The sequence below is a fragment of the Syngnathus leptorhynchus genome, chromosome 7 (genome assembly GCF_054491065.1).
Source record: "Syngnathus leptorhynchus isolate UIUO chromosome 7, UIUO_Slep, whole genome shotgun sequence".
Classification (NCBI taxonomy): Eukaryota; Metazoa; Chordata; class Actinopteri; order Syngnathiformes; family Syngnathidae; genus Syngnathus; species Syngnathus leptorhynchus.
The window spans coordinates 13,291,448-13,311,024 of record NC_141201.1 but is presented as its reverse complement, the minus strand read 5'-3'; the positions used below and the strand labels follow the sequence as shown (position 1 = coordinate 13,311,024).

General features: G+C 46.6%; 1 protein-coding gene across 3 annotated transcripts in view; it reads right to left on the bottom strand.

Annotated features, from left to right (window-relative positions):
• phf12b (PHD finger protein 12b) overlaps positions 1-16,279 on the bottom strand; it is a 49,018-nt gene extending 32,739 nt beyond the window's left edge. Inside the window, exons 1-9 of one of the 3 annotated variants that reach the window (XM_085917032.1) lie at positions 15,886-16,279; positions 15,527-15,574; positions 15,065-15,246; positions 11,012-11,084; positions 10,439-10,898; positions 9,865-9,985; positions 9,638-9,770; positions 9,391-9,555; positions 9,127-9,270 (exon numbers count right to left, since the gene is read on the bottom strand). In XM_085917032.1, coding sequence (XP_085773158.1) covers positions 9,127-9,270; positions 9,391-9,555; positions 9,638-9,770; positions 9,865-9,985; positions 10,439-10,898; positions 11,012-11,084; positions 15,065-15,246; positions 15,527-15,574; positions 15,886-15,888 — 1,329 coding nt within the window. In that variant the 5' untranslated portion in view covers positions 15,889-16,279. Of the gene's footprint in view, positions 1-9,126; positions 9,271-9,390; positions 9,556-9,637; positions 9,771-9,864; positions 9,986-10,438; positions 10,899-11,011; positions 11,085-15,064; positions 15,247-15,526 lie in introns of all 3 variants that reach the window. The other 2 variants (XM_085917033.1, XM_085917031.1) reach the window with 2 other exon arrangements.
• Positions 16,280-19,577: the final 3,298 nt, after the last annotated feature.

Sequence of the window (19,577 nt, the reverse complement as noted above, 5' to 3'; positions counted from 1 at the left end):
TTTTACAATTATTATACGATGAAATGCTCCTCTCTTCTCTTGCGGGCTGACATGGCCCCGTGGCCCAGCACCAGGGCATCCGCACAAGACTCCATCCATCCATCCATCCATCCATCCAACTTCTTCCGCTTATCCGGGGTCGGGTCGCGGGGACAGCAGCTTTAGGAGGGACTCCCAGACTTCCCTCTCCCCAGCCACTTCATCCAGCTCATCCCGGGGGATCCCAAGGCGTTCCCAGGCCAGCTGAGAGACATAGTCTCTCCAGCACGCCCTGGGTCGTCCCCGGGGTCTCCTACCGGTGGGACATGCCCGGAACAACTCCCCAGGGAGGCGTCCAGGAGGCATCCTGATGAGATGCCCAAGCCACCTCATCTGGCTCCTCTGAACGTGGAGGAGCAGCGGCTCTACTCAGAGTCTCTCCCGGATGACCGAGCTTCTCACCCTATCTCTAAGGGACAGCCAGGACATCCTGCGGAGGAAACTCATTTCGGCCGCTTGTATCCTGGATCTCGTTCTTTTGGTCACGACCCATAGCTCGTGACCATAGGTGAGGGTAGGAGCGTAGATCGACCGGTAAATCGAGAGCTTTGCCATTTGGCTCAGCTCTCTCTTCACCACGACAGACCGGTACAGAGTCCGCATTACTGCCGACGCTGCACCGATCCGCCTGTCGATCTCACGCTCCATCCTGCCCTCACTCGTGACCCCGTACTCCTGAAGCACCCTCCACAGAACCTCCCGAGGGACACGGTCGAACGCTTTCTCCAAGTCCACAAAACACATGTGGACTGGTTGGGCGAACTCCCATGCACCCTCGAGGATCCTGCCGAGGGTGTAGAGCTGGTCCACTAATCCACGGCCAGTACGAAAGCCACACTGCTCCTCTTGAATCCGAGGCTCGACCTCCCGACGGATCCTCCTCTCCAGCACCCCTGAATAGACCTTACCAGGGAGGCTGAGTGTGATTCCCCTGTAATTGGAACTCACCCTCCGGTCCCCCTTCTTAAAGAGGGGAACCCCCCCCCCCCCAGTCTGCCAATCCAGAGGCACCGTCCCCGATGTCCACGCAATGCTGTAGAGGCGTGTCAGCCATGACAGCCCCACAACATCCAGAGCCTTTAAGAACTCCGGGCGGCTCTCATCCAACCCCGGGGCCTTGCCACCGAGGAGTTTTTTAACTACCTCAGTGACTTCGACCCCAGAGATTGGAAAGTCCGCCTCAGAGTCTCCAAGCTCTGCTTCCACAATGGAAGGCATGCTGGTGGAATTGAGGAGGTCTTCGAAGTTTTCTCCCCACCGACTCACAATGTCCCGAGTCGAGACCAGCAGCACGCCATCTCCACTGTAAACAGTGTTGATTGTGCACTGCTTCCTCCTCCTGAGACGCCGGATGGTGGACCAGAATTTCCTCGAAGCCGTCCGGAAGTCATTCTCCATGGCCTCGCCAGACTCCTCCCACGCCCGGGTTTTTGCCTCAGCAACCGCCGTAGCCGCGTTCCGCTTGGCCATCCGGTACCTGTCAGCTGCCTCCGGAGTCCCGCAGGCTAAAACGGGACGATTGGACTCCTTCAGCTTGACGGCATCCCTTACCGCCGGTTCCGCACAAGACTTTTATTTTTATACGCTCCATTGTACTTTTAAATACGTTATTGTATTTTAAACATATTTTGTGTGTAAAGGTGTCACAGCTCCGCTCTGCTCTTGCCGTGCTGACCGGCTGACGCGCCCGTCGCCCAGCGCGAGGGCATCCGCACAAGACATTTATAATGTTATTTTTAAACACTTTATTGTATTTTTACCCATTTAAACATTTTAAACTGTAAACGTTTCATGGCTCCGCTCTGCTCTTGCCGTGCTACCCAGCTGACGTGCCCCCGCTCCTCACATTGCTCAGAGGCACGCCCTGCGCTATTCGTGGTCATTGCCGGCCGCTGTCCCAAATCCTGGACAGCAGTGCTTTTTTCCTACGTACGTGTCAGTCAGCCACGCACCCGGCGCTTGTCCTCAGTGCACATCCCTCGCTATCAGCGCTCATTGCCGTTGTCCCGACTGTTTCTGCACATTTTTCCTTCGTGCGTGGCTGTGTCATGTCTCCGCTCTCGCCCTGCTGGTTGGCTTACACGCCGTCTGCGCTAGACCTCTGAGGCGTGCATCGACAATACGGAACTGCTAAGGTCAGTCCTCACCGTTTTGTCTGCTTTGACAAGCACGCCTGCCAGCTGATTCTCGTTTGCCTGACCCGCTGTGTAACGAGATGCCCGCACAACGTGAGCTCGCTGACCGGCTCGTCATTTTAAAGTGTAGACGTGTCACAGCTCTGCTTTTGCCGTGCTGACTGGCTGACACGCCCCCGCAGCCCAGCAAGAGTTTATCCACACAAGACTTTTTTATTTTTAAACACTTTATTGTATCTTTAAATAATTTTTAAATAGCTTTAAAAAGCTTGCTATGCCCTGCTTCGATGACGCACAACGCGAGCTCGCTGACCAGCTCGTCAGCTTGCCTCGTAATCATGCTCTGTCGGCATTCCAGCCCTCCTTTTTTTCTATAAACATTTCCCAAATAAAGAGCGCGTGTCGCATATGGTTGTCCTGCCTCGTTTGTGACAACAAAACGAAGCGCGAATCAGAGATGCTACTGATTCTGCTGACACAAACACAGTGGAGGGGATATGTAGCTATAGATTGAGATAAAGCCTGGTTAGAGCTGCTCTTACAGCTCGACGCCAATCATCGGGAAGTACACAGATCAACATGTTCCCATTGGTCTCCTACCAGCCAATAGTGTGCTGTATAGCCATATGAGCAGACAAAGCCCCGCGCGACAAGTGACGCCGCAAAAAGCCGCGATGCACCGGATATTTGTTTTCATAAAAACCCGCAATGCACCAAGGCCGCGATAGGGGAACCGCAAAGTCAAGAGGGATTACTGTATTTGATTTTAGACGCAAAATGCCGGGAAATCTCTTCCTCTGATCTCAAACAAAGCTCTGGAATCGGGCGTTAGTTGGTGTTGTTGTTTGATGGGTTTTAAACCATCGTGACGCCCGACTGCAGTCGTGCATGGTGTGCTTCCGGAAAGCTGCACCCACTAGACCACAAGATCATGGGGGTTCACGCTGAAGAGTTTCGTTCACACAATAACTGTGAAAATAGAGAGCTACTGAATGTTTTTTTTAAGAGACTGGACGGCAGCTTTAATGCGGGCCTTTTCAGTAATGAACATGTCCACAAGATGCAAGAGCCGCAACACACCAGCTCAACCTCCGCACATGTGCAATGACACGGTGTGTGCACTTCCACACTATTTGTAAATAGCCATCCTTTCATTCACTTTGATTTGCTTTTGGGACATTCTTTGCGGGACTTTGGCTCTTCTACCATAGGTAAAGTATGTTTTGTGTTTAAATAGTGTTATTTTGTCATATGTCTCTCAATTTCCTACTTCTTAACCCAGATAAAACCAAGATGTTGACAATTGGTCCTGTTCGTTATCACCACCTATGTAAGGAAACCACTGTAAATCTAGATAAATGTACTATTACCCAAAGTGATATTGTAACTAATCTCGACGTTATATTTGACCAAACTCCTTTAAAAAAAGATTAAGAACAGAACTCCAACTGTGTTTTTTCACCTCCCTAAAATTGCTAAGATTTTTTCAACCCGTGATGAGGACTGAAATGATTATACATGCATTTGTTACGTCGCACCTTGATAACTATTATATTGTTCTCTGGTCTTTCTAAGTCTAGTATTAAAAGTCTACAATTGGTGCAAAACGCTTCAAAAAGACTGCTCACAAGGACGAGAAAGTTTGATCATACTACCTCGATACTAGCCAACTTGCATTGGCTTAAGATGCAACTTCAAAGTTCTCTTACTAACCTATAAAACATTGCATGGCTTAGCGCCTTCCTATCTCGTCGACCTAGTTGTACGTTACATTCCGTCCTGAAACGTTCATTTGCACAACCCTGGTCTTTTAGTGACACAGGGTCAAAAAGAGGTCTGCAGGGTCTCGAGCGTTCTCTATTCAGGCTCCAGAGCTTTGGAATGCTTTATGATGATGATGATAGAACTTTATTCATCCCACAGCGGAGAAATATACTTGTCACAGCAGCGTACAAGAGTCCAAGAATACTTGTCTCCAAATTTAAAAAACAAGGACAAAGACAAGTGCCACTAGTAGCGGTAGAGACGAAACACAATTTTATCAGGCGCCATGCATGCTGTAGAGTCTGATAGCAGTGGGAATGAAGGACCTGTGGAATCTTTCCTTCCTACACCGTGGGTGCAATAGTCTGCTGCTAGAGGAGCTGCTCAGGGACAGCACGATGTCATGGTGGATGTGAGAGGTTATGTCCATGGTGGATTTCAGCTTAACGTCCTCCTCTCACCCACAACCTCAATGGAGTCCAGGGAACAGCCCAGGACAGAGCTCACTCTCCTGACAATCTTAGTCTTCTCCTGTCCCGGACCGTGATGCCCCCACCCCAGCAGACCACAGCGTAGAGGATGGCTGAGGGCACCACAGAGTCATAGAAGGTCCTGAGGAGAGCCCTGCACACACCGAAGGACCTCAGTCTCCTCAGCAGCTGGAGACGACTCTGGCTCTTCTTGTACAAGGCATGGGTGTGATATACTCCAGGCTGTCAGGATCCTCAACTCTCTCCCCCCTCAGCTGCATAACGTCCTGTACTTGATCTGGTGCAGTAAATAAATCACTGCATCGTCCACCCCAACACCCGGCCGGTAAGCAAACTGCAGGGGGTCCAGCTGCACTCCCACCAGTGAACGCAGGTGACCCAGGATGATCCTCTCCATAGTCTTCATCAGGTGGGAAGTCAAGGCAATAGAACTGAAGAGGCACATTCGGTACATGGACCACGCAGGAGGTCTTCCACAGGGCTGGAACTGTGTTCAGGCTCAGGTATAACAGGTACATGACCACGCCACTCAGCCGGTCCGCACAGTCCCGGACAGATGCCGTCTGGGCCCAGGGCCTTCCCTGGCTTGATATTTCCAAGGTGACTCCTCACCTGAAGAACAGGCCGGGAAAGGTGAAGGGGCGGGGGTGAGGCAATCAAATCTGAACTGTAGAGGAGAGGTGGGTGTTGGAAGACTGGGGTGGTGGAGTGAAGACTGAAGAGTGTGTTGAGGGGAGGTGAGAGGGGGTTGGTGAGCTGACGGGGGGGGGGGGGGGGGGGCTGGACTGTTGAAGGTGGGAGGTTGAGGTGCGGAGGGGGAGCAGGCCAGGAAAGGGGTGAAGGGGTGGGGGAGAGGCAGAATCGAATCTGTTGAACAGATTGAGTTCCGACCAGTCCTTGTCCCACCAGCTGGTTTCCGATCAACCCCTTCACCATGGCCCGAGATGGATTGCAAACCCCTCCAGATGTTCCTGGCGTTGTTAAGCTCCATTTGCTTCTCTAGCCTCTTCCCGTGGTTCGCCTTCCCCTTCCTGATCTTCAGCCGGAGTTCCTTCTGGACTCTACGCAGCTCCACCACGTCTCCCGAACCAAAGCCTTTATTTCAGAGGACACCCAGGGTTTGTCGTTGGGAAAACACCGGACCAACTTGGAGGGCACAGTGGTCTCCACACAGAAATTAATGTAGTCCAAAATGCAGTGGGTCACGCTGTCAATGTCATTGCCATGGGGGCTACAGAGAGCTTCCCAGTCTGTATTCTCAAAGCAGTTTCTGAGCCTGGCACTTGATTCCTCAGACCACAACATCACAGACCTCCTCTCTCAGGTGGACGATGTTTCACCACCGGGGTGTAGTCTGCGACCAGATGAACGATGCTGTGATCCGAGCGACCAAGTAGGAGGGAGGGGGAGATGAGGTGTATGCATCCTTGACATTAGCATACAACAGGTTCAAAATTCTATTATTTCTGGTGTGGCAATTGACATATTGCGTAAAGGTGGGGAGGGAAGAGACCAGGGAAGCATGATTGAAGTCCCCGGAGATGAGGAGGGGGGATTGGGAATGCTGAGTTTGAAGCTTAGAAACGATAGCGTGGATCCGGTTCGTTGTGGTAGCAGCGAGAGCCGAGGAAGGGATGTACACAGTTATAGCAATAACGGGAAATCTCCCTCGGGAGGTAGTATGGTTGCATGCTAACCACCAACAGCTCCAAGTCACTGGAGCAGAGCTGCTCCTTACGTGTCCGGGATGGCACCATCTATCATTCACAAACACAGCGAGTCCCCCTCCTCTCTTCTTACCGCTCTCTGTAGCTCTCCTGTCAGCTCGCACCACTTGAAAGCCATCCAGGGAGAAGTGCGAGTCGGGCGAGAGATCGTTCAGCCAAGTCTCCGTGAAGCACATGAGACTGCATTCGCGATATTCCCTCTTCATCCGGGCTAGTGCCGTTAGCTCTTCCATCTTGCTTTGAAGAGATCTCACATTCCCCATGATGACCGACGGCAAGCACGGCTTAAACAGTCTCTTCCGCTGCCTGCGCTGTACTCCGGCTCGGCATCCTCTTCTTCGTGGCCGTATGTCCTTGGGGATCTCTGGCCGCACCGCGCAGGGAAGGAATGTGTTGCGCCAGGCTAACAGCTGATCACAGATGTAGACAACGGAGCCGAGTATGGATGGATCACCCGACGCCGCACCAAAATGTTCCAAAAGCAGTAAGGAACAAACTACGAATGTTACAATGTGAACATCCATAGCCGCGCACTAGCCTAATCAACAACGTGAGAAGGAGAAAACAACAAGACTCACTAGACCACATAGAAAAACATTAAAAGAAGGGAAGGTCTGAGCTGCTGTAACAGGCTGCCACTCAAGTGGCGCCATCAAAGCAATTATTTATTTATTTATTTATTTACCGATGGATATCGGAGCTGCTACCTTAGTAGAAGCATTGAAGACACGATTAAAGTACCAAAAGCAGTAAGGAACAAACTACGAATGTTACAATGTGAACATCCATAGCCACGCACTAACCTAATCAACAACGTGAGAAGGAGAAAACAACAAAAAACTAGAACGCATAGAAAAACACTAAAAGAAGGGAAGAAAGGTCAGAGCTGCTGTAACAGGCTGCCACTCAAGCAGCGCCATCAAAGCAATTATTTATTCATTTACTGATGGATATCGGAGCTGCTACCTTTAGTAGAAGCATTTAAGACATGATTAAAAACACATTTTTATGCTATGGCCTTTAACTTGTGTTGGCCGATTTGGCTGCAGCCTGTGCTCTGTTATCGCACCTTCGTCATATTTTGATGATGGACGTACTGTTCGACTGTTTGTTGCCTGGGTCGCCAAATCCATTTTTCCCGCCTTGTTTACAGTGTTTAGCAGGGTTTTATTTTGAAGTGTAAGAAGAGAAAACCTAGCATCCTTGAACAAAAGTGAACTGCCGTTCAAAATCGCTCAGTGGCCCCAGAATGAACGCAGTCACAAAAACGTTCACAAAGCAAAAACGTCCAGTTCACGTTCATTCATTCGTTCATTGAACGCGTTCAAATACAACACTGCCAACCAGATATAGAAAGAATTGTTTCCCCATGACTTTGTTTTGTCTCCATTACCATGGAATATTACGTAGGCGCGAATTATTTTGTTGTTGATTTTACCGCGAACGCACACTGATAGACATCACGGACCTTGGTTGTTGGCATCCACAGCATTGCATTAACGCCGCACACTACAACATTCTGTAGGACACAGGTCCTACTCACTCATGTAAGTGATATAATAAATGAAATGACGTAATTCTTAGGGAATAGGCCAGCACTTAATACAAATGGGGAAAAGTCTTACAGGTGGATAGCAGTTCGAAAATGTATTACCTCATAAAATGGCATTTATTACTTTTTAATGGCCTTATATTTCGCTAATTTCATTTACTACTTTGTAATAACTTTGACAACCCCGCAGATATCCTATTAGTATGTTGTTACGAGCACGTCACACCACGTCAGCTGGGGTTCTTCAGTGTTACTTTTTTTTTGCCACAATGAATACCATTATTATAATGGATTAAATGATCAAATTTATTTATGAATAAATTAGGAGGCACCTAAAGATAAGTTGTTTCTCCTACATTTTACGTTTACTGACGAAATGTCTGACATAAATGATGTTGAGATGGATACAGAATGCTGAATTGAAAATATCCACCCTTAATGAGTGTTAACGGTCTCTGAGAAATTACTCAAATTAACATGTGAATGTTACGTATTTTGCACCTTCTACCTTGCTCGTCTTATTTGTAACTAAGAATGAAATTAATATGGCTGTCTAGGATGCATGTTTACAAATGGAGGCAAGCCATCTTGCCGCACATCTTTGTTGCATAAACATGTGACTCCATATGCCATGGGGTCAAAATTAAGACATTTCCATCAATCTATTATCTGTGCTGCTTGTTCCCACGAGGGTCGCAGGCGTGCTGGGGCCTGTCCCAGCCATCATTGGGCGAGAGCCAAGGAGAGCCAGAGGTGGAATCGAAACCGCACCCTCTAAACTGTGAAGCGGATGTGCTAACCAGTGCATCGTGAGCCACCCTAAATTAAGACATCCATCCATTTTCTGAACCGCTTTGTCCCCACGGGGGTCGCGGGCGTGCTGGAGCCTATCCCAGCCGTCACCGCGCAGTAGGCGGGGGACACCCTGAACCGGTTGCCAGCCAATCGCAGGGCACACAGAGACGAACAACCATCCGCACTCGCACTCATACCTAGGGACAATTTGGAGTCTTCAATCGGCCTACCAAGCATGTTTTTGGGATGTGGGAGGAAACCGGAGTGCCCGGAGAAAACCCACGCGGGCTCGGGGAGAACATGCAAACTCCACACAGGGAGGGCCGGAGGTGGAATCGAACCCGCACCCTCCTAACTGTGAGGCGGACGTGCTACCCAGTGTACCACCGAGCCGCCTTAAATTAAGACATATGTAGTATTATTTAAAAACTTCTGTATAACTGTATAGTTTGTATTGCGATGTATGGAATAGTTATTTGTGTAATGGCAGTGGTGACTCAGCTGTGCCAGCTCCACCTATTCGGGTTTCTAAGCCTATTCAGGCTTCCAAGGAGCTCCACAAGATACATTAAGAATGTCAACAATCTGAACCCCATTTTATTTGAACATAATTTGAATCTTACCTCCTGCTGTTCAGCATCTGTGGTGAAGTGCTTTGAGAAGTGATGTTCAGGGGGACCATTACAAACTAACTCCAATTGGCGCACCCCTGCAGGATGTAGAATGGAGGGTGGATTCCTGTACTGGGACTTGATGGCATCTGGTACCTGAAAACAAAACGTTACAAAAACAATTGTAGAAGATGGATAACAATTTAGGAACTTCAGAAATATTCCAGTTTATCTGAACAGATGCAAAAACACACATTGTACTGTGGCACAGTCTACCTTGATAGTCTTTTTGTTGCAATGCTGAGTGGGCCGACAGTTTGGCGAAAACTGCCGATGGACTCTGCGAAGAAAGTCCAACTTGACTGCATGTTGGGACATTCTGTCTTGAAACTCATCGAAAACCTGACACCGACTGGACAGGCTTAGGCTTCTCTGATTTAGCTAAGCAACAAAAAAATGCACAACACAAAGCTAAGCATTGTATTTTAACAGAAGACATTATTTGCAGTTCTACGCCACTCACCACTAAATGCTCAACGTGATTTGGGCACATCCATTTTCCAGCAGGTAAAGCTGTAAGTGGTGGGTCCAGACAGTCCGAGTGGAAGAGGAGAGGACAGTAGTCACACTGTATCAAGGGAGCCAACCTGCAACTTCTACAGCGAGCAATAAAATACAAATACAGCAAAACAATCAAGAATATAAGAGATGTATTTATATGTCTGTACATATTATGGTATATCAGAATACCTGTTGCATGAAAAACAGACTTTGACTGGTAATGGCACCAGACCATTCGGATCTAGTTCATATTGCGGTCGCCTGAATGGCCTGCCAAGCAATTCCTCCTTTTTTCTTCGTTTACTGCTGCCTGAACACATAACACGTTTGTTACCAAACTTTGTAGACGTGATAAACCTATTACAGCAATGCTATTCAATTTTGGGCCCAGAACCAATCCCCTGAGTGGCCCAGCCTGTCAGTTTTAAATTGCATTCAAGAGATGCAGAGGGTTATCACAAAGATGACGAAACGTCTTACAGTATTTGATACTGTGAATGCAACACTTGCATAGTCTACCCACATAGCTGACGGTGCTAAAAACACAGATAGTGGTAAGATACTGGGGGAAAAATATCTCCATTTCTACTTTGAAACGTAAAATTGACAATAAAACCTGTCGATGCAGTAATGTGTATTACCTGGCTACATTTCTTGATTTGAAAAATTGGCCCAACTGAAATCATAACTGAATATATGTATTACAAGATAGAATTGCATTGGCCGACTTTCATTTGACAATGCTTTTTAAGTACTGACTAACCTGGCAATGCAGTGGTACATGTAAGTTCGCTAGGTAGCTGGAACTGTGTAGGATTTCTCTCCAAAGCGGCTGCTATAAGCAGCTGAAAGGGCCTCTTGAGAAGACGTGGTGCGGGAGAAGATAATACAGTATTCTCCAGCTCAGTGCCCTGAACCTCATCCTCAGGCTCAGGTGCCTCCTCTTCTCCATCATTCTGCTCCTCTGAGGGGGTAGGGGTCGACGAAGTATTGGAAGTTGGCGTGCCTGGCCGGCTGCTTGGCCTGCTGCTACTCCTACGGTCCAAGAGGCGTACCTGGGCCACGCGAAGGCCAGGCCCTGCTGCTCCAGCCCCTGGGGGAAGGCCATCAAGACGCAGTGGGCCAGTGCCAAGCTCCAGCTCCATAGCTGGAGAAGACGCACGTTTATTAACAGAGGACTTTTCCAGCAGGCCGTTGGTCTGTTCAGACTTTTGCTCTCGCTTCTGAAAAAGATCATTAGAAAAACATTAAACCTTCATCAGAATTTTGTTTTGTCTGAAGCCCATCAGCAGTGCAAAGAGATTTGGTCGAGGGCCAAATTTGATATAAAACACACCTTTTTTCGAACGTTGCAGCGGTGGCACATCCATTCTCCTGGAGGAAGCATCTCTTCACTCAAGGGTGGGTCGCTATGCCAAATGATGAAACAATCCGTGAATAAGTCAGTTGTCAGTTTTTAATAAAAATTATTGCATGTCTTTGCGATGAGCATATTGCACGTACCATCATCCCAATGAAATCATTTTTTCGTTATATCGTGCAACCCTTTGAATGTCAACCTATATAATTTGTCTGAGATAAAAGAACCAGTAAAATAATCTACAAGTGAAGACAAAAGCAACGCAGTACAACTATGTGTAGATAAGTACCGTAATTTTCAGACTATAAATCGCTCCGGAGTACAAGTCGCACCAGCCATAAAATCCACAATAAAGTGAAAAAAAAAAACATATACATGTTGCTCCGGAGTACAAGTCGCACTTTTGGGGCGAATGTATTTGTCAAAATCCAACACCGAAAACAGACATGAACCAGCAACAACAGGCTAAACGATACGGTATGCTAACGTAACATATACACAAACGAGGAGCTGAGAACGGGCCTGACGTAACATTCAGAGTTATTCAAGTAAGTATTACATAAATATCACGTTTATCAAACCATCTGTGTCATTCCAGTTCATCAAATCCGTCGATGTGCTTTATGTAAACAATGCTGCGTACACGTACGCGCTGCATATGCTGACGTCGGACTATTTGTTTATTTGTTTGCATTTCTAATTATACCACAGATCCATATAACGATATATAAAGTATATTTCAAATAACTATCATATTACAACAACATTATCAAACCATCTGTGTCACTCCATATCATTAAATCCATCGATCATCTATTAGGTAAACAATGCAGCGTACGCTCGCCCTAGGATTCGTCGTGATTTGCATTTCTAATTATTCCACAGACCCATATAACGATATATAAAGTATATTTTAAATAACTATCATATAGTAACAATATTATCAAACCATATGTGTCGCTCCAATTCATTAAATCTATCGATCGTGCTTTATGTAAACAATGCTGCGTATGTGCCACATATGCTGACGTCGAACCCGTTGCAAATTGCATTTCTAATTATACCACAGACCCAAATAAGACCGGTATATATAGTATATTTTAAATATCGATCATATTACAACATTATCAAACCATCAAATTCCTTGTTCTTCATGTCAACAACGGCGCGCTTGGGCTGCAGCGATCTAGTATATAACTATGTTGTAGCGTTAACAAAGTACCAAAAAAGACGTGGGTTTGGTAAACGGCTCTTTATTTAACAAAACACGAGTTCAACGAGCCAACAACTACTGAACTTCCAGCCACGGAGGTGGAAGAGAGCTTCAAAGGATAGGACCGGGCGTGCGTATAAGCCATGTCCGAGCCCCATCCACCACCCCGGACAGCCACCCGGCCGAGCGCCGGCCCCCGACTTCCACCCAAGGAGCTAAAAACAGAGCTCCCGTCGAGAAGAACCGGGCGTGCGTAAAAGCCATAATAGTTTTTCAAACCTTCTGTGTCACTCCAAATCATTAAATCCTTCAAACTCTTTGTCCTCCGTGTCACTTACAAACAAAGCCGTTAATGATGCCGGTAGTACGTGGGGCCCTTCGTCATCTTCATCATCCCGTGATCAAATCCTTTGTCTTTTATGTAAACAACCCCCGCGCGACACGGGGGACGTCACTTGCAGTTCAAATGACAGTAATCCCTTGCTACATCGTGGTTCGTTTTTCGCGGTTTCACTACATCGCGGATTTTTGAATTTTGAAAAGTTTTGAAAAAAAATCACATATAAGTCGCTCCTGAGTATAAGTCGCCCCCCCACCCAAACTATGACAAAAACTGCGACTTATAGTCCGAAAATTACGGTATTTGACATAAATATTGAGGTTCCAACAAAGCATACTTTTCAAAGTTAATATCAATAAAGGATGCTCTGTGTTGAACATGATATAAAAGAAGTAAAATTGTCATGATGGGGCCACTTGACAAATTAAATGTCACAAACAGACATAATAAGCGGAATGCTACGAGGATACGACACCATATTTGAATAAAATACGAAACACAATTCAGTGCAGGTTAACCACATGTGGAGATTCCTATTGCATTGTGATCTGTGCAGTTTTGTACCAATTAGTCCAAATGTCCAAGTTGCAATGATGTTAGCAGTAGAAATGCAGTCCGAGAGAACAGCCTTTAAAGCTGACTTTCCAGAACTTACACTACGTTTAAAAAAAAAAAAAAAAAAAAAAAGGAAAAATTACGGTGGATGGGGCTCGGACATGGCTTTTACACACGCCCGGTCCTATTCTATGGAGCTCTCTTCCACCTCCGTTGCTGGAAATGCCACCTCCGGGATGAAAGTCTACGCCGCCACACGCCTGGAAAGTCGACTTTGTTAACGCTAAAATATAGTTGTATACTAGATCTGTGGAATAACGATGAGGCTGACGTCAGGGCGCACGTGCGGCGTTGTTGACAAAGGACGAGGAATTTGATCGACGGATTTAATGATTTGGAGTGACAGATGGTTTGATAATATTGTTGTAATATGATAGTTATTTGAAATATACTTTATATATCGTTATATGGGTCTGTGGAATAATTAGAGATGCAATTTACGAGTCCAACGTCAGCGACGCAGTGCATATGTGGCGCATACGCGGCATTGTTTACATAAAGGACGATCGATGGATTTAATGAATTGGAGTGACACAGATGGTTTTATAAACGTGTTATTTATGTAATACTTATTACTTGCAATACTTATTAGAATAACTCTGTATGTTACGTCAGGCCTTTCAGCTCTTCGTTTGTGTTTATGTCACGTTAGCATACCTATCGTTTATATATATGGGGTTTTTTTTCACGTTATTGTGCATTTTATGACTAATGCGACCTATATTCTGGAGCAACTTTTAGTCCGAAAAATACGGTAGTTAGTATTCGATAGGTTGCACGGGGAATGCATTGGAAAATGTCAATATACAGTACGTTGATAGCTGCAGTTTAAAGAAGTATTTGCAAAACATTTTTGTGCGAGAGCACAGTATGTGTTGCTTATCAACATTCAGGCATCCTCTGGGAATGTTTTATGATAGCAAAATAATAAAAACTTTCCTGAAAATGACGACAAACACCAGCCTCTCAGGTAGAAGGTATACAGCGGTACCTCTACTTACTAACGCCTATACTTACGAACTTTTTAAGATACGAACCAGAGCCTTGTCTCTTTTGCGATTCCCTGTTCGTCTCGGTGGGTTAACAGTGTAAAAACAAGTAGTGTAGTCGAGTATGTCTTCTAAGACTGTTGATAGAAATTCAAAATCATAAATGAGCTAGGCAAATGCATGCGTATTGTTGCGCTCACGACAGAGTATTGCTGGTGTTGTGCCAAGTAGGTATCCCCTGCTGTGTGAAAAGCGGAAACCGTTGCCGTAGAGCAGACAGTACCAGCTTGTTTTCAATAAAAACATGAAGAACACACTTTTATGTTTGCCAATTTCTATCTTTAGACGTTCGGTTGCGTTCCTTTTTATTTTTTATTTATTTTAAGTTTTCACTCACATTTTGCAGGCGGCACGGTGGGGCACGTGAGCGTGCACATTGCAGGGAGTACATAAAAGCATACAATCATTTATTAGCCTGACTTTTTCTGTGTCTTCTCGGAGGTACTTTTTGGGCAAGTACAGAAAACAAGAACAGATTTCCCCTTCCCTAAGCAAAGTTAGGAGGTCAAGAATGAAGTCGCATTTAATTATAAACATTTGAAAGAGCAAAAATAATACTGTTGTTTTGGTTTTCTGCGGGTTTTACACAAAGTAATTGGACATAAACTGTGACTTTTGGGGTAGTCCGGCATGCATTATTTACTTTTACATTGATTCCTATGGGAAACGTTGCTTTTACTTACAAACGTTTCTACTTACAAACCCGATCGCGGAACCAATTAAGTTCGCAAGTAGAGCTACCACTGTACATGACGTTCTTAATGGGTTTGATCAAGTGCCATTGGTTTTACAGCAAAATAATGACAACTTACCAGCACTGGAGGTGGAATGCTGCAGGGCAGTGATCACAGCACAACAAATCCCCTCCTTCTCTGCAACTATCGCAGGTGTCGTGGTTGGTGGCCCTGCCGCTTCTACGGACGTCTCTCCCCAACTTCCGACTTCTCTTTTCAACCTCCTCAGACTTTGGGGGCGCCAGAAGTGTCTGAATTTGCTGTAGATATAGTTTGCACCAATCGGTCACGACTATCCAGTATACTTCACTAATTTGTATGTACAAACTCTATGTAGAGTATAGCATATGTCCACGGTTGCCATTCCAAGCAAGGCTTGAAGGATTCCTGTGGCCTCGTTAACCCCTTCCAGCAGCAAGACTACAATAGATTGCTAGGAAATGTACAATGAAATAGGAAGCTGAAAATATAAACGATTACATATTTGCATTTTTAATAGTACTAGAATGTAAATTGAGCGTTTGGGCCAAGAAACCTTACCTCCATTAAGCCCCCAGATGTATCCAAATCGTACACAATCGTCGGGGTCTCCATTTTGTTCCACATTCATCCAGGGCAAAAGTAACAAGTTAAATGGGCAATCCAAATTATCACTGGACACGTGATTATGGGTGTGAGTCCAACAATGCCAGCAATGCCCGTTTACGTATTTTAAAATGATTCGAACAACGGACTGCTGCCGAAGAAACGCTGGTTATCGTTAGCCGGCTAATGGGCTAACGACGACGTCGGGCAGTAAAGGTTTCGGGGCGAGCGGATTCGTTAGCTTGTCTTACGTACCACGCAAAAACAAAACTGAGCGACAATCGCGTTTAAACACATGGGATTCTTCGAGTTACCATTTAACGGTAAGAGCAATCCAATATGGCGTATTTTGTGTCCAAACACGCCTGTTGTTTGCTACAAAACCCCCATCTGCGGCCTAGCTGGCCAGCCATGATTCTTGTTTCTGCTCCTGCAAAAATGAGCCCTGTAAATCTGCAAACCGCTCCGCTTCCATCGTCAACAGAGGACGTAGTCTCAAAATATAACCACCAAATAAGAGGATGCGATCCAAGATGCACGACTCCCAGAATCGTTTGCAATATAGTCCACTGAAAAGGTAAGCAAAGATGCAAATTTTGATGATGTTATTGTGAAAACGGCAGTGCCTCCACACTGGGTGCTAGCAACATCCTCTCCCCTTTGGCGCAACCGCGAATCGCCGGCCGAGCATGCGCAGTGCAGCAGATGCGCTAACGTCAAGAAGGTAAATAGTCACTTCGTCGAGTGTGTTTTTCGTTATTTCCGGTTACTAATACAGTTAGTATATAACTGTAGACAAATTAGCCACTTCTGCCTTATACCAACATCGTTTTAAAAACAATACGTTACCTTTTGAGCAGCACACACACAGTTTTGTAAATTCAAGATCAAGATTCAAGAAGAACACGAAGAATTGTTTTTTTTTGTCAAACGTTCACGACGAAACATTTTGATTGGAATATGCTTTCTACTGCGATAACCCAGTCGTTCCCTACAACATCTCGTGGGAAACAAAAAATACTGTTCGCACAAGGGATGAAGCTTGCAAAATAGATTTAATTTGACACTAAAAACACAATCGAAAATATAATTAATGTCCTGCTTACCCGATCGTTCGCAACGTAGATCGTTTGAAAAGGAGTAGGAAGAGGTTCAAATTTATCCGAGTCTAAAAGCCTCTCATCTTTATTTCACAATCAATAATCCATGAGCGGCTCGGTGACACACTGGTTAGCACATCCGCCTCACAGTTAGGCGGGTGCGGGTTTGATTCCATCTTCGGCCCTCACTGTGTGGAGTTTGCATGTTCTCCCCGTGCCCGCGTGGGTTTTCTCCGGGCACTCCAGTTTCCTCCCACATCCCAAAACATGCTTGGTAGGCCAATTGAGGACTCCAAATTGCCCGTAGGTGTGAGTGCGAGTGCAGATGTTCGTCTCTGTGTGCTCTGTGATTGATTGACAACCGGTTCAGGGTGTCCCCCGCCTACTGCCCGATGACGGCTCCAGCACGCCCGCTACACCCGTGGGGACAAGCGGTACAGATAATGGATGGGCGTTATACTTTGTATCACCCATTTGTCATAATTCAATAAATGTGCAGGAATTTTAGGCCTGTATTTATCATATTAATATAACACACGTCCGCCTCACAGTTAGGAGGGTGCGGGTTCGATTCCACCTCCGGCCCTCCCTGTGTGGAGTTTGCGTGTTCTCCCCGTGTCCGCGTGTGTTTTCTCCGGGCACTCCGGTTTCCTCCCACATCCCAAAAACATGCTTGATAGGCCGATTGAGCACTCCAAATTGTCCCTAGGTGTGAGTGCGAGTGCGAATGGTTGTTTATCTCTGTGTGCCTTGCGATTGGTTGGCAACCAGTTCAGGGTGTCCCCCGCCTACTGCCCGATGACGGCTGGGATAGGCTCCAGCACGCCCGCGACCCCCGTGGGGACTAAGCGGTTCAGAAAATGAATGAATGGATGGACGTTATGTATCATATATATTATACATGATGTGTGTTTTTGGGAAGAAATTAAGTTGTGATTGACTTTGATCCACTAATAATGTTGCACGATACCAGTGTTTCTGAAATAGTTGGGGGTGGGGGTGCGATACCAAGGGGGGGGGGGGGGGCGTGTGACACCAGGGAACATGCTTTTCTTTTGGCAGTACTAGATTAAAGGGTAATTCAAGATTCAAGATTCAAGAAGAATTTATTTGCCATGTTTGAGCGTGCCAAACAAGGAATTTGACTTCGTTACATCACAGTCTCTGTTCAACATTTAGGTGACTAACAACACTCAGGACATGTGAAAATGACAAATGACAATACAATGACAATATTCTCAGCCATCCCCTGGTCTTAAACTCCCATGAGGGCAAGGAATAACTCAAATCTCCAACTAGGGGAAGTGAGAAACCTTGAGAAGAGACCACAGATGGGAGGGTCCCTCTTCCAGGATGACCAGGCTGCAATGGATCCAGAGAAGACACATAGTTCAAGCAGTGTAGACAATCCAAAAGGGTGTGGAGAGCAGGATGTTATTGCACAGCAATGACTCTGAGACTCTAAGAGTGGTGTGAGTTCATCAGAGCAACAGCCTGGGGGAAGAAGCTGTCTCTGTGTCGGCTGGTTTTGGCGTACAGAGCTCTAAAACGCCGTCCGGAGGGGAGTAGTTCAAACAGACTGTAACTTGGGTGAGAAGGGTCCGTAGAACTGTTGCTTGCGCATTTCCTGGTCCTGGACAGGTACAAGTCTTGGATAGATGGGAGGTTGATTCCAGTGATCTTTCTTTTCTGCAGTCCTGATTGTCCGTTGCATTCTGTGCTTGTCTTGTTTGGAGGCCGATCCAAACCAGACAGTGATGGAGGTGCAGAGGACAGACTGGATGATGGCTGTGTAGAAGGTCTTCAGCAGCTCCCGCGGCAGGTTGAACTTCTTGAGCAATCTCAGGAAGTACAGCCTCTGCTGGGCCTTCTTCCGGACAGAGTCTATGTGGCCGGTCCATTTCAGGTCCCGTGAGATTGTGGTACCCAGGAACTTGAAGATGTCTGAGGAGAGTATGGTAATACTGCGGATAGTGAGGGGTGAAAGTGGTGAAGGATCTCGCCTGAAATCCACTGTCATCTCCACGGTCTTGAGCGGGTTCAGCTCCAGGTGATTTTGGCTGCACCAGTGGACCAGCCGCTCCACCTCCTGTCTGTACGCAGTCTCATCACCGTCCCGGATCAGTCCGATGAGAGTCGTGTTGTCTGCATACTTCAGGAGCTTCACAGGAGAGTCACCTGAGGAGAAATCGTTGGTGTAGAGAGAGAAGAGCAGTGGGGAGAGGACGCACCCCTGGGGGGCGCCAGTACTGGTGGTCCTGGAACCAGATGTGATGCTCCCCAGCCTTACACGCTGTCTCCTGTTGGTCAGGAAGCTGGTGATCCAATGACAGGTGGAGGCAGCCACCGCGAGCTGGATGAGCTTCTGTTGGAGGATGTCAGGAGTGATGGTGTTGAACGCCGAGCTGAAATCCGCAAACAGGATCCTGGCGTACGTTCCTGGGGTGTCCAGGTGGTGCAGGATGTAGTGCAGTCCCATGTTGACCGCATCATCCACCAACCTGTTTGCCCGGTAGGCATCCACTGCAGTAGGTGGGAGTGGCGGTATCACTGGAAGAGTCTACAGTGTAGAGCGCACGGAACAAAAGCACACACAGTACAGAGCAGGCGATAAAAAGTGCAGTGGGACACCATGGAAAAATATTGAACAGGGTTGCAAAGAACGGCGGAGAGAGACGGAGATAAGAGAATTGAGAGTCATACGAAAACTAAGACAAGGAAATATGACGAAGGGTACGTAGCGCTCCACTTCAATATGACTAAGATGGGAGACGAGGAAAGACCGGTGTGTTTACTGTGCCTTACAATGTTGGCAGCGGACAGTATGAAGCCAAATAAATTAAGGCGGCACTTGTGATTGCACATTGCACTCCAATCACGCTGATAAGATGCTTGAGGTTTTTCAG